General features: G+C 31.8%; 1 protein-coding gene across 4 annotated transcripts in view; it reads right to left on the reverse strand.

The window, feature by feature from the left end:
• Positions 1-15,489, reverse strand: part of LOC100159393 (syntaxin-binding protein 5) — a 149,488-nt gene that overhangs the window by 51,314 nt on the left and 82,685 nt on the right. For all 4 annotated transcript variants that reach the window (XM_001952635.5, XM_008184503.3, XM_008184502.3 and 1 more), the window contains exons 5-8: positions 6,286-6,349; positions 2,986-3,193; positions 1,541-1,604; positions 1,108-1,262 (exon numbers count right to left, since the gene is read on the reverse strand). In XM_001952635.5, coding sequence (XP_001952670.2) covers positions 1,108-1,262; positions 1,541-1,604; positions 2,986-3,193; positions 6,286-6,349 — 491 coding nt within the window. The remainder of the gene's footprint in view (positions 1-1,107; positions 1,263-1,540; positions 1,605-2,985; positions 3,194-6,285; positions 6,350-15,489) is intronic.

Here is a 15,489-nt window from a genome sequence, read left to right on the forward strand (position 1 = left end):
CATCAGGTATCGAGTTGGCTCCACGTTTACTCCGAACGAATTCCCAAAATGATTTAGGTTTAGTACAAAAGCGCTCTTGTAAGCTATCCAAATAGTTTCTGTAAAGGCGCTTGGATTCATATTTACATCGTGCACGTAGTCTGGAGAAGGTCATGTAAAAATAATAATTATTCTTCCTATTTTAACAGATTTAGGACTGTCTATGACATATTTAGAGTGTAGACCAAAGGTATGGTTAAAAATAATTTAAAATAATTTATTTTTTGGTTTCTTTGCCATTAATAATATAAGCCATAAGAATTGTACAACTTATAATGTGATAAAAAAGGGTAAGTAAAATACCAAGAGAAAAAATTTAACATTTTAAAAACCAAAATATATAAATAAAATATCCATATATTAAGTAGGTTATCTAATACCTATTATATTATACAAATAGAAACAAAATTTGTTGTTTAGAAAATCACTGTTGTGTTCGTAAAAATAATATATGACATTAATTTTAGGCATTGTATCCATAATTGTATTATTATATATATCATAATTTGTAGTATTTAAATAATTTAGTTTTTATTAACAAAGAAACTAAATAATGAAACTGAAAAAAAAAATATTTTTAAACATCATTAATATACCTTTGGTTTGAATACACTTCTGAGTCTTTTAAAATGTTAGTATAGTGTAGTATCTGAGATTAGCACCTAGTACTTGAGACCCAACATGGATGCACCGATATATAAGATACACTATAATATATAATTAATAATCGTCGCAGTGGGCGGCAGAGGCGTATAGCTGGTATCTATATAATATTTATTACTCGATAGGTCACGGGCGGGGATAGATGAATTAAAACTAAAAAAAATAACAAACTCGTATTTAATTATATGGTTATTATATTATCGTTAAGTACGAACCTATAATAATGCTCATGATGTATATACATACCTCTGCTCAAGAGTCTAATCGAACGCTAGCACTTTATAGGTACCTACCTACCCTCTGACGACCCTAAAATAATATAATACGCCACTGACATGCACACGTCGGCCAAAGAAACGTCTAATTTTATTACACTTATTACATAAATATAGTATAGGTACTGACCGCTGTTGTAAGGACTTTCGCACAGCGTAACGAAGTCGACGATGTTGTGGTCCATTTCGAGAACGGTAGTCGTTTTCCCGTGCATGATCGTTATGCTGGGCACGCGGCCAGCAGTATCGGCGGTCAACCCTCCGGAAAATATCAAATACGATTCGCTGGCAATGACACATAACGGAAAATAGTGAGAACAGTATGATTTAAAAGCACAAGGGTATAGCGTTAAAAAAAATATTATATTATTTATATAGTATACACATACGTATAATATATAATAATATATAAAGTAGCATTAGCAAAGTAAATTATTGCACATCAGCAAAAAATCCAATAATAATAATAATAATAATAATAGGTATAATGCCGTTATGACGATTAATGACAGTTAAACTATACTGGTTGAGAAAAATATTATTTTTTATTATTGCACATTTACCCGGATTTCGATGATTTCCACTCGACTTTTTGAATAGGCTTGCATGACTCCGTTTTGTTTTTTGCTAAAACGAAAAAAAATCAAATAAATAAATAAAACAAGAAGATTATAGGTAGATGTTTATTTGTTCAAAAATATTTGTTTTTTTTTTTTTTTTTTGGGGGGGGGGGGGTAGTTAAAAATAATTTCATTTAATCTGGGCAAAAAAAATATTAATGTAGGTTGGCGGCTTAAGTTTAAGGTCCGTTTCAAGTTCTTAATTATACAGGTTAAAGCGGTCATTAACTTTATTTTTAAATGGCAAGTAAATAAAAATAATTATAATTATCATTATCATTATCAAATGTTTGCTGACCGTAAAACCTAAAAAAGAATCCAACGGCTACATAAAAAAGTTAATTATAAATTGAATAGTTACGAACAAACTTTAAAAATAGAATCTCTTTATAATTTTGTTTAAATATTTTACCATAAAAGAACATAATTTTAAAATTAAAACGTAAGAAAATGCTGCATAGTTAGACGTTAGTGATTCTACAAATTATTTATCAAAGAAACACTATCCGAATTCTTTGTTATACAGTTATTAAAATAATATATACAATGATACATTAATTATGTGTTCAATAAATAATAATAAAATAATTGAAACTCGTTTAAATTTATTTTGAAAAGTACCTACCTACGTACAATATCATGCGCATTGTATAAAAATGAGAAAACCGTTTTATCAGATCGTTAAAATTTTATTTTCGTATTATTTTTATACGAGTATATAAATAATGTACCTATTTGGAAACAAACAAAATATTTTAGAATTACAAAAGAATAAATCGCAGTTTTTATTTTAAATGCATATTAATGAAATGAAATATATAATGAAATAATATAATAACATTTGTTTTTAATTATACCTACTATTATTTGACATTATATTATTACGGACATTTTTACTTGGTAATAACACGTAAAAATTAATATGAATCATGAAATAATACTAAAATATACGAAATGTATAAAATATAATATAGGTACTATATGAATATTATGAAAATGTTATATCACTATTTTGGAAGTTAGGTAAAAAAAAAACAACAACTTAATGATTTGTTGCCCGTATGTTAGAGAAACTCAAATGTTTATAAGTATATTTTTTATGAAAACTCTTAATAACACACGTATTCTAACCGCATTTATATACTGCACCTACACTGTAATTTTGAATAAAAACTGGAAATCAGATGGTACCGATTTAAAATTTAAATAGTTATTAATTTTAACTTGATTTTCGAAATAGGTAATGCAATAATATTCCGTAAACTAATTTATTGGCCGGGTGACTATACCGTATTATATAAACAGTATTATATTGATTCCGGATGAAAGCGATTGAGAAATATCGACCAAGTATTAACCTAATTGTTATTAGCATAGTAAATATTCACCGTGAGGATAAATTATATTTGCTGGTTTTGTTGACGGCTTGACATTCCACGTGGTTAGACTGCCATCGTTGTGACTGCACGTAAACTGTTTTCCTTCGAAATGCCAATCTATAGACTTGAGCGAGTCACCCCATTGCCAGCGGCATTCGGGTTTCTTTGTCTTCAGGTCCCACAACACCATCAGACCAGTCTCGAAGCCAATGAGCAGCTGACAAATAGTTTTAACACATTTATTAAATTGTATAATTTTATTAGGTAATATAATATTATTATTATATATTAACGTAATTTACCTAGTCGTTATTACACAATGCAAGACCCTTAAAATCTAGACACCGAGCGTTTCGGTCTAATCAGTCTTTTTTACATAATAATAAAGCGATATTATGTAATTTTTTAAGAATAATATCAATTATTGATGTTACCCAATGTTTTTTTTTAATTTTTATTACATTTTTTGTATTGGCACAAATACGGGGGAGGCTTGAAAGGATTAGACCCCAAGACTCTGCCAAGTCCTTCCTCCCTCCATATCAAGTTCTTATAGAACAACTACCTTGCAAATATAAATTTTTTTCTACAGTTTTGAAATTGATAACGTAATAAATATAATTGAAAAAATAAATTGTAAAAAAATTTGTTTTTGTGGTAATGCGCATATTTCTGATTGGTGATATAAATACGGGCGATAATAATTTTCTGCCGTAGAAACTGTAGTGAACTAGTGACAGAATTGTATGAGCAGACAGTGTGGTAAGATATTAATCTTACCACAGATATGACGTGTGTTTGTATCAGCTGCGTATTTTATTCCATTTTCTCAATATATTATAATATACTCGTAGATAGATATAAAACAATATATTATATTGCCCGTAAATGACGAAAATAATAATTAGTATTAGTATGTCGATAACTATATAGTTGGACGGAGGAGGGGAAGGAGTATAACTCAACGTTTTTTTTAATCAATATTACGAGGAACAATAGTCTCCCAACAAATTTGGACTATTCGCACCTAATTTTGTAAAAACAAATAATTCGGGGACAGTATTGAATTCAAACTAACATAATATTATAGGATATCTATTTCAGGATAAAAAAATGCTTCATATGTTCGTATATTTGTAAAAAAAGAAATATTAACATAATGTCAGTTGTACCCTCCGTTGAGTCCGTAAATACTATTATTAAGGGCGTTGGTGAGTTTCTTAGTACAAAAACATGTCTTACAGGAAAAACTCTCTTGGCCAGTAGAAAAGTCGAATTTCATTCATTTATTTCATTTATTTAAAAGAATAGAATATTTTTTTAAATAGTGCTAGAAAAATATTTTTAACAAAGAACAAATATTGTACATTAATCCAATGCATATTCTACTTCTATAAAAATAATTTTGAAAATCAGCATTTGATCCGACCTGCAAAAAGTTCTCTTATTTTAAATTTTAAAAAAAATGAACGAAATCCGACTTTTCTACAGGGCGTAACAGTTTTTTCTGTAAGACTTGTTTTAGTTTTCATTTTATAGAATTTGGGAAAATTGGAAAAACCAGCACTGACACCCTAAAACCGTATTATTTTCTCAGCATTATTTGTATTCCTTTCTAGCTGTTCCCACCAATAAGAATAAGTAGAATAACCATACTATTACAATTTGAATTTTCACATATATTCCTCTTGGCGTTTTATCCTTGCCAATGTAGTTGCGCCCAAATACGTTCGGAAGGACTCCAAAGAAAAAGCGATTATGAAAAAACAAAAAAAAAAAAATCCCTTATAACTTATTTATAAAATACGAGTTTCGGAATGTCACAATACAATATCATTTTCTCCATCCCTACAGAAAAGCAAATAATAAAAGTTAAATTGTCAAAGATATTACAAATAGCTTACTCATTATGAATTCAAATGTTGACAAAAAAAAATAATAATAATAATAATAGTAATAATCTGAATACACATAATCAACAGAGAACGTTACACAATCAAATTCCTTAAAGTCGAAATTGTCGATCGTTAGTATAAATGTATAAGTCATATTCATATTATATAAAGTATACATTATACCATTATAATAGCGTGGTAGTGTACGAATGAAATCATTGTGATTTGATACACGAGTCTTATTATTCGTTCTGAATGAAAAGCGAATATGTTAAATAATGAGTTCTTTATACTGTTCACGTTAAAGTGGTAAACTCAATGAACTTTGGTTGAATTGAATTAATTACCGTAGCCAAAGTATGACGTGAAATTAAAGAAAGAAAAACCCACTCGAAAACTATCCATGAAATTTCCATTCATATACGGAAAAACACACACGCGTACACTTAAATACAATACATATACATACAATATTTAAAATATTTACAAAGGCCTTGTAAAATTGTAACGCACAAAAGATACTGTACACGGTACTATATTGTACACTGTACAATATGAATCGATACCCACCGACTTAAGGTTGAGAGCTCGTATTTTTCAACATCGACATCTTGACAGTAATGTAGTTATAATAATTAATAATAATTTATTAATAATACATAAAAATTGCACATGTCGTTTTTTTCTGTCACCGTACTTGTGCAGCTACTACAGTAAAACACTTTTTAAATCCAGGGTTTTCCAATTTTGAAATAAAAATATTTTCTGTTTCTTTGATGTTATTTTTAATTTTTTTATATAATAGAGACAAAGTTAAAGTTCAGAGTTCTTATAATTATATTCTATTTTATTTAAAAGATATTCAATTTTTTTTTTTAATCAGGAATTAATTCTAGTCATTGTTATGACTAGAATGACATTGTTGTTACTAGCAGGACTCCTCCTAACCTTTAATTTTTTTACTTTAAAAAAAACCCGAAACAGAAATCAAGAACCTTTTAAAAACAAAAGAGAACCAGAACCGAAAAAAATCAAAAAGTACCATTTTCTGGAATACAGCCATGCATAATAATATTATATCTTACTGCAGATATATGCGATCAATGCGTAATCTATATATTATGTCCCACCCCGCAGTGATAGAATTTTTATTAAATACTATTGATTTATATCCTTTTGTATAAACCAATATTGTTGTTTTCAATCAAATTTCTACATTTCCAATATACATTATACTTATAAAATAATAACATACGGACTAACATAATATTTAACAAGTGGCCAATAATCTGACATGCGTCAGTAATCATAGATAAATAAACACTATATATATACATAATTGATCCATATATTATACACACACGGATAATAAGTAAGTGTGTGTGTACGATATATATAATATACGTGGATTTACCTTGCTGGAATCTGCAGGATTATCGCTCAGGTGCACGATGGGTCCTGGATGGGTGGGTCTGGTCCTAAAACAACAACAAAATAAACGCGATTTAGATTAAAACAACCTTGAACCGGTAATTGCGGGCGAGATGATGGGTAACAGGAGGATCCAAGCGGCGGAGGATGACAAGGGGGTAGGAGAAAGATGAGGTGCCGCGGGTGTGACAGTCACTGGGAGGGGGGGGGACGGGGTCGAAATTAATTTCGAACATTCGGACTCTGGGGCCGATGTTGTGCGCCGAAATTTATTGCCGTTGCACTTAAATCCGGGACATATAATGGGATTATACGCGTACCGACGCTCATTTTCCGGTCCACAAATACCTACGGTTCGGGAGAGGGTCTAATACCGTAATATATGAATGAGCGACGCGTTATTAACGACTGAAAAGGAAGTTAAAAAAAAAAAAAAGCAAAAACAAAAAACAATATACAAACCTTCCCGCGTCACCGTTAATGAGGAGGAATGCGTGTGTGGGGCTGTGTACATATAGGGCTGTTCATATATATATATACACATATCATACATGACTTATATTATAATATACTACACCGGTGGCTGAGCTCAGGGATGGAAAAACGGCGTTATTTCCACCACACACGCGTTGTGCACATACACCTAAAACCCGCTACCGACACCCCCCAAACGTCGCGGCCGTTTCGAGATAAACCTTACATTATTATTATATATACGCTAATTTGGAACGCATAATGATTTCGGTTATAATTTATAACCAAACTGTAACACGCCCATCGCTCGCGTCATAAACGAACTATTATAATATTATATAGCGCGATTATTTTATAACGCTATGCCTATTTACACATTTCATCTGTCTATAGCTGTTGCAGTCGTCGCGTACATTACAATACAATATTATGCGGCATTGCGATAAAGGTACCTATATCGGTACAGTGTGTAACAGATAGAACTGACTTTTGAAATAACTTTTGTTCTAATCGATATTTAAAAATTTTTTTATATGTAATTTATAGTCACTTGCGCTACACATATTATATTATACAAAAAAATATTTTTATTTTTTAACACTGAAATTAAAAAAATTTTAATTTTTTAAAAATTTTTTTGGATATATTCAAAATAGCCAATTTGTGAATCTGATTATAATAGAATAATTTTGATAGTAAAAACATCAAAAACATCTAAGTCAAGTATTTTATTTTTTAGAATTTTTTAAAATATCAATATTTTTTAGATAAAATGAATTTGGAACGTAAAACCTTTTTTTTAAATAATTTTTTTGGAAATTTGCTGACAAGAGTATATTTCTTAAATTATTTACTAACCATATAATTTTAACAATTTTTGTCATACATTTAAGTAGCATCATTTTTTTCCGTCAGGTCTTTCTGTTACCCTTGTATATATATATAGGTAGGTCTCCGACATTTGAAATATTTGCACGTTTATAACGGCCCGATAACGATCGCCGCGTGGATTCACCTGGATAAAACGTATATGCGAATATTATATTAAATAATATTATTATACGACTCGTATAGTTTCTCTGTGCAGTGTAATATAATATTTTCTGACACATTTTATACGCTTTGCACGGTTTTTTTTATTATTATTATTATTATTATTATTATTATTATTATTATTATTATTATTATTTATTTTACCGCATTACATCATCTCGCTGCTTTCGTACGGTATTTATAAAAACTTTGTTACGCGTATAAACTTTCGTCAAAGAAGAATACGTTGTTTCTACCACTGTTATTGTCTATACGCCATTACTACCAAAACTACGCTATACATGTATTACCACTCCTACGACTAGTAGTCTCTACCACAACTACAACCACTTCTACTCCTACGCGGTTTACACAATAGCGGTATGCGAACGTTAAGAATTCGTTTAAAGTTGTATATACACATATAATATATATATATATAGATAGATACTATAGAACGTTTGAAAAGTTTACGAGTAACAAAAACAACAGACCATTTTGTAGTTCATAAATCGTTTTTTTATTTATGTGTATGGTTAGTAAATCTACCGTCGGTTTTTGCGGCGGCGAGGACTCGCATTAATAGTGATGCGACTACTATACCGGGGACGCGCGGTCGAAGTGCAAACCCTATTCTGACAGTTTCGTAAAAGGGTGTGCTTAAGGAGGTCGTATATACCCCGTCGGTGATTATTTAAAACCGGCAACGCTAAAGAACAAATAAACTCATAGACGGTTTTGCGCAGACGTTTATAATAAACGGTCTATATATACGCTGCTGCTGCTGCTGTAGGTTCTGCGCACGGAGAACAATACCATGTAGGACCTACACTGTAGGTACTATAATAATATAATATATCGCGTACAATGCTCGTTGATTCGAACGTTGTCACACGTCATTACTCGTTGTGTATTTTAATATGCCCACGGCACCGTATCGGCTAAAACTAATATACGACCAACATGAACAATATATAGGTTATAGGTACGTTATATGTACACGTGATCCGAATAAAATTAATGATATCCTAGATGGAATAATATTCGTGGACCGTCGTCGTCGGAAACGGTTGCCTCATTCTTGGGTAGCTATCTCGCATGCGGCTCGAAGATCATATAATATGTGTGATTGGTACAATATATATTATAGATTTAGTCCATCGATTCATTGCTGCTGCTGCAGTAATTCGTTCTGATGGTAAGTCACCACGACACTGCAGAGCCGTAAATAAACTGCCATTACACAATAATGCGTGTGCGAGAGGTGTGTATAGACCAACCTATACTCGAGTGACACACAAAACGTTATTTATACAAGACTAGATAATAATGCAGTAAATAGCATAATATAGTAGGTATGTAGGTATAGTAAATGTCTGCAGAGGCGTATACTGCAGCCACATCTTAGAAAACCATGGTATTTTATTACGCGGAGTCATTGTTATTTTTTAATTTAATCCCTACAGTGCAAACTATATTGAAAGAATTTCTCAACGCACGTATAATAGAAAAACGTAACGAAAACCCCGTCGAAAACCTAACGAATGCAGCTAGTGCCTACATAGCTGCTAAGCTTCAGTCTTAATTGTATATGTGATTTGAGTATAATATGTATTGATATCAGTTCAAGAACCAAGAGACGAGTGGTGGAAACACATAACGAGCTGAATAATTTAAAACGAAATTATACTATACCAATACACGGGTATATAGGACGACAGGTATTATGCATTTCAAACGAGCGCAGAGAGACGTTTCGTCTCGGATTAATTCTTGCAGAGTGTCGAGCAGTATAATTGAATATGAAAGGGAAATGTAGCTTAATTCGTTAAAAAATGCGTTTAAACATTTTAACTCTGAATTCGTAGGAAATTCAACTAACTCTAGTGACGAGGGAGTCTCTGACAAAAGTCTATCGGAACTGAAAAAAATTTAAAAAAATACAATACACACATCCAAGTTTCACAATAATTAGATGCAATAGGCTCGGTCACGATGTTATGGTCGGCGGATTATCTAGACCTTACGAGTTCGCGCGACACAATACATTGAACAAATTGCAATATTTTTTGTTCAGAAAAAACCGCGTTGATACGTTTACAATATGACAGTGACATTATTATTATTATTATTATTATTAAGGTGTAGGTATGACGGCGGAACGCTACGCGAATAAACCGTGGACCTACCAACAACATTATAATAATAAAATATAATATTATTATGATATCGGTTACAGTTTTAACACCGTCCACCGCGTCGAGCGGAAGGGTGGAAGCCGGAAAACGTGTAGGGTGGGTAATACATCTAATGTATATACGACGTCTAGACTTGGGCGGGTCCGTCGGAACGGTGGCAATCGGCAAATCCAAAACATTGTCGACTGCGACTGCTCCGGAAAATCGGCAGGTGGGACGTGGTAGGTGCACCCAGCCCGCATGACACGAGTGTAAAATATAGTCTATATTTACGTATACATTTTTAAGGCACGTGAAACCTAAATCCTATAATCACCACCACCACCACCATTCAGTGGCGTAGACATGATTTCTGAAAGGGGGATCAAAAAAGGAAAACGACATAGCTAAATGGGGGGGGGGGAAATCCCCCACCTACTCAAAACTTTTTACTTGGGTAGTAAAATATTTGACAATAAGGAACAATGAATATAATTTGAATAGATTCAAAATTCATATCAAACACAATATATGGATAATTATTCACTCAAAAGCCAATGGGGGAGGATCTGACCTCCACATCCTCCCTTGTATACACCACAACCATCACCACCACAATGTTAACGTGTGTCTCCGTGAGTTGCGGTTAAACTACACAGGTGCGTCATATAGAACCTATATTAGGCCATTTAGCGAAATCGAAAATTGAACTGCACACGTACTTGCGGCCGGTGTAGTACACGAGTGCTAAATCGTAAGTTGTTGTTCCGAAGCAAACACGAGCGGGTCAGCCCCACAATTATTATACCACACGTACTGCATACGACATATACCTAACCGCCGTTGGACCGTAATTAATGCGATTGATACGGTCCAGGCTATATAGAAGTGTTCAGGGTGATCCATTTAACGCAAGACCCTCACGTTTTCAGAAAACGATGATAACGTTTTTGGAAATATATTTCTGTCACATGACTTTAAGTCGTTTTAATACATTTTAATACAACATTTTTACTATTTTTTTTTTGTCTAAAGTAATTTACTTTTTTAAAAGACAACATACATTATGAATTTCACATTCCATAGAAGAATATTGCTCTGAACTATTTCGAACTAAAAAGATCATATTTCGGACAAGTAGATTATAGTAGATTATAATATAGTAGTTATAAGTATTTAAAATTTAGATGACCAAACTAGTGGACCAACATTTTCGGGATACCTCTGATACCCACTTCACTCCGCTCGTCTAAAATGTAAATACATAAATAATATAAAATAAAATAAAATATTATATACTACTCGTCCAAAATTCTATTTTACGTTTCTAAAAGTACTCCAAAAAATATTCTTTCATCTTGGAATATTGAATTAAAAATTCTGCCGTTGAAAAAAGTAAAAATTTAAAACTGATAACGATAAAAATAGTGAAAAAAAAAATGTTTTAACGACTTATAATGTGGTAAAAAATGATTTTAAAAACATTTAAAGTTTATGAAAAAACGAGTGTCTTATACATTAAACGGATCACCCGATATTAAAGTGTCGCGGTCATTTGAAACTGAGGGCCATGACAAACGACACACTAAAAAATTCGCGTAACTATACGAGTTTAACGACGACCGATAGAGTTACCGCGAAACTGTTTAATTACATCATAATTCAAATAAATATTATTAAATATTCACACATCGCATACATAGTATATATATATCTATATATTCACATAATATTATAATAACAGTATCGTCTATCGTTTGTTCGCGGTTTTGCACGATGAATATTTATGAATTATGATGTTATAATGTCGCGAGACTTCGTCATATTATTTTTATTATTATGATTACACGATAATAATGTAGGTAGATGGTTACGCTTTGAATTTGGACGAAACGAAAATAAAAAATAAACGACAAACGTAAATGTAATGCTCTGAGAGATGTCGTGCACACTATATGCACATCAGATACATATATTATTATATATGTATGTTACACATTAAGAGCGCAGATTTTTATGCAATTGCATGTTTTTTTTCCTTTTCAAATTGTTGGGATTTGTGTCAGTACCTAACCTTTACGAATCGTAACAGTTCGAAGTCGATGTGGTATTTTTTTTACATATTACTGCATAAACATTTAATGGTTATTGCATATTTCTGTATATTTTGACATAATTCAAAATGTATTGCACATCGAAGCGAAAATTTAAAAAATAATTTATAAAATAATATTTTGTCAAACATAAAATGTAATATTATTAATACATTTTGTAGGCACAAAGTGATAATATTGATTTTAATAATATTGAATAATAAATTATAAAATTATAAATTATTTTTTGTCTGTTAAGTTACAGATAGGCTGCAGATACCTATCTATAATTATAATTACAAGTTATTTAATCTGTTTTATATGGCATACCAATTTCGACACTTTTTAGTGCATACAAATCCGCGCTCTAAACTCATATAATGATATAGATAATAATATTATACGAATAATTATTACGGTGTTATAGTTCCGACGAAGACGTTCGTACAAAATTATTTGGGTGTGATGTTCGAACGTCTGAGACGAACAAAAATATGATTGCTCATTTGCCGTTTTAAATCGAGGGTTGTAAATAAAAGTAAAATAGAACAACGCCGCTGTTTATTATATTTATCAATCAGTTTTTCTTTGGGCACGCCATGTCGCCACGTGGCGATATAATATATCCAATAATAGTATATGTGATACGACCGTCATGCCCGCCGTTGTTTATTAATGTGTTTATTTCTTAATAATATTTAACGGTCGATTACTTACAGACGTAATAACAGTTCTGGATTAGGGTCGTGAATTGAACATTTTTTTTTTCAGAGAAAGGGACGTGAGATTTTACCCATAGTGAAATATGACTGCATACACGTCATAATATACGCAGGTTTGCTCAAGTTGTTTTAATTAAAACATGTATTGATTTATTTCCTTAAAATTTATTCAATTTATTAATTCCCTCTATAGGTGTAGGTACCTCTATGCTGGTTTTATCGATAAACGTGTTAAACGCGTTAAAATGTAATTGGTTTAGCATATTGTCAGTGTGTATAATATGTTCTCCATATAATAATAAACATTATATTCTCCATAAACATAAAACCGTTGTGAATTGTGACAAAATGTAATAAATAGTTTTGTGTTTTTTCTCGTGAGAAAAATAAAAATAATTAGTCAAGTGTTGTAGATAGTCATTCTTCGAAGTAATAAAACGAGAAATTTATAATTTCCGTGATAATGTTGACATCACCATTTTCTTTTTCTTTTTTTTTTTATAGCCGCACGCACTAGAAAAGCGGCAGCATTTAAATTGCATATGAAAAAACACTAAAACGCACTACAGTTGTTTTTCACGAGGTCTTTACCGTAGAGGGTTAAAAACATTTTGTTTGATATTAGAAAGTGCAAAAATTGCAGTGCAACTATGGGATGCCAATCTAAATTTCCATTTTATTTTTATTATTATTTAAGTGAAAATATATACAGTTGTTTTAATATTTTCAATTTAAAATGTTTGATCCGTCAAAAAAGAAACAAACAAAACTTCATCGGCAATTTAAACCCCGTTGTAGAATGTATATAGTCATCTAGATAAAAATGAATTGTTCACATCCATAAAGTGCCTATATTATAATCTTGTGCCTATAACTACAACGGTTTTAGAAGAATTCAAATTTATATTGTACTTGTTGTGCTAGATTTTAATAGTTCCGGTAAATGTACCAAGTGGTGTTACGACTTGAACACAATATCATTGAATCGCGTTATAATACACCTGAGAATAGTCTGCAGTACTCCAATTCAAAACCATGCATATAAATTGCAAGACGTAGCCCCTTATAATAGTGTACACATTACCGTAGTTATATTATTAATAAAACAAATCTTTGAATTAAATTTTCATCAACTCCTCTTTCCGCTCGGTTATATTTTTATGGAGTCTTCTTCTTTTATCGCACATACCGTGCGAAGGTATTTTACGCTCACGAAGACGATCCCAAGGATTCTTATCGATCTTTGCCATTGGAATTACACAGTTATATATATTTTACGGCGATTTAATGTTTTCGATTTGAGTGGGGGCGTCGCGCGTCGTAAAAACAACGTTAATCACTCGGCGTACAAATTTAACGAGTTTGACGTGGAGCCTGAGTAATAATAGCCTCTACAATATATAATAATATCAAAGAGTAAAATAATAATAATAATAAAAATATATACTATTATATATACTAATGATGACATAATATTATTATAATATTATAATGATATACGAGAGAGAGAGAAAGACGGAAACGAGTAAAAATAAATGGATTTCAGTTTCGACGTTTTGGCGGAATTTTAAGAGCTTGCAAAAAACCGCATTGCAATCGCAATTTCGGACGTCATTAACTACATACACGACGGCAGAAACGACGGGGCTGACATCCTTGTTACCGGTGGCCGGGGTATATCACTGTAAACTTTTGCCAAGTCGACGGGTTTAACTGCTGATTGCGGCAACAATAATTATTATAATGATACTATTGTGTTTTTACCTACCTATGTTACATTATAATATAATAATACGTAAATCGTGCGGGACACGTTCAATTCATCAGTATGGTTAGTTCGGGGCGTTCGTGTGGTATATTATAATATGTTTTGTATATAATATTATATGATGCAGGGCTTGTAATATTATTATATATACGTACACCATGATATGCCTACTCTATACGCATATTACACGTGCGCGGAAGGTTTCTCGTCACGTTCGTACCCGTCAACAATAACTCTGTTCTGATTATTAATATCTACCGCATGGCTTAAATATACAAGGTACATATAGCCTATATTGTTATCAAACAAAAATAAAATGGCAGCGTAAGAGTACAGTCCATATCTCATCAGTACATATCATAGTATGACCAGTATAGGTCGTCTCCTTATACGCTGCCATTTTAATTGCTTAACAATTAATAATTGCAATAACCTTGTATATTTGAGCAATGATCTACCGTATCAAATATCCTGAAGCTCGTTTGACGCATTTTTTATTTTTCTGTTTATCTAAAATTGAAATTAGAATTGTATTTTTACATGTTGCATTGTTGCCTACCTATAAAAAAATAAGTTAATGTGGAGTCCACATTGAGGACAATTTATAATTATACTAGCGGAATTACTAATTTCCATTTAATGATTGCAATCAGACAGTAAACAACCTAGCCCCCCGGGTCTTGCCCCCTGGCAGATACATACTTTGCTGTTGAAAGTCTGCCAGGTCACGGGGGCTAAAGCTCAGTAGGCATTGATGTAAAATACCCTGTGTTTTTATGTCAATAAACGACGGGGGTCAGAGGAGAAGTAATTCTAACGTGGTTCCTCCTGTGATGCTCAATATCACGCAAAAAAGAAAGAAGGTAAGTAGTAAACAACCTATGAAGAGCAAACGTAGAGGCTCGGCTCCGATGATTTTTT

The sequence above is a fragment of the Acyrthosiphon pisum genome, chromosome A1 (genome assembly GCF_005508785.2).
Source record: "Acyrthosiphon pisum isolate AL4f chromosome A1, pea_aphid_22Mar2018_4r6ur, whole genome shotgun sequence".
NCBI classification, from domain to species: Eukaryota; Metazoa; Arthropoda; class Insecta; order Hemiptera; family Aphididae; genus Acyrthosiphon; species Acyrthosiphon pisum.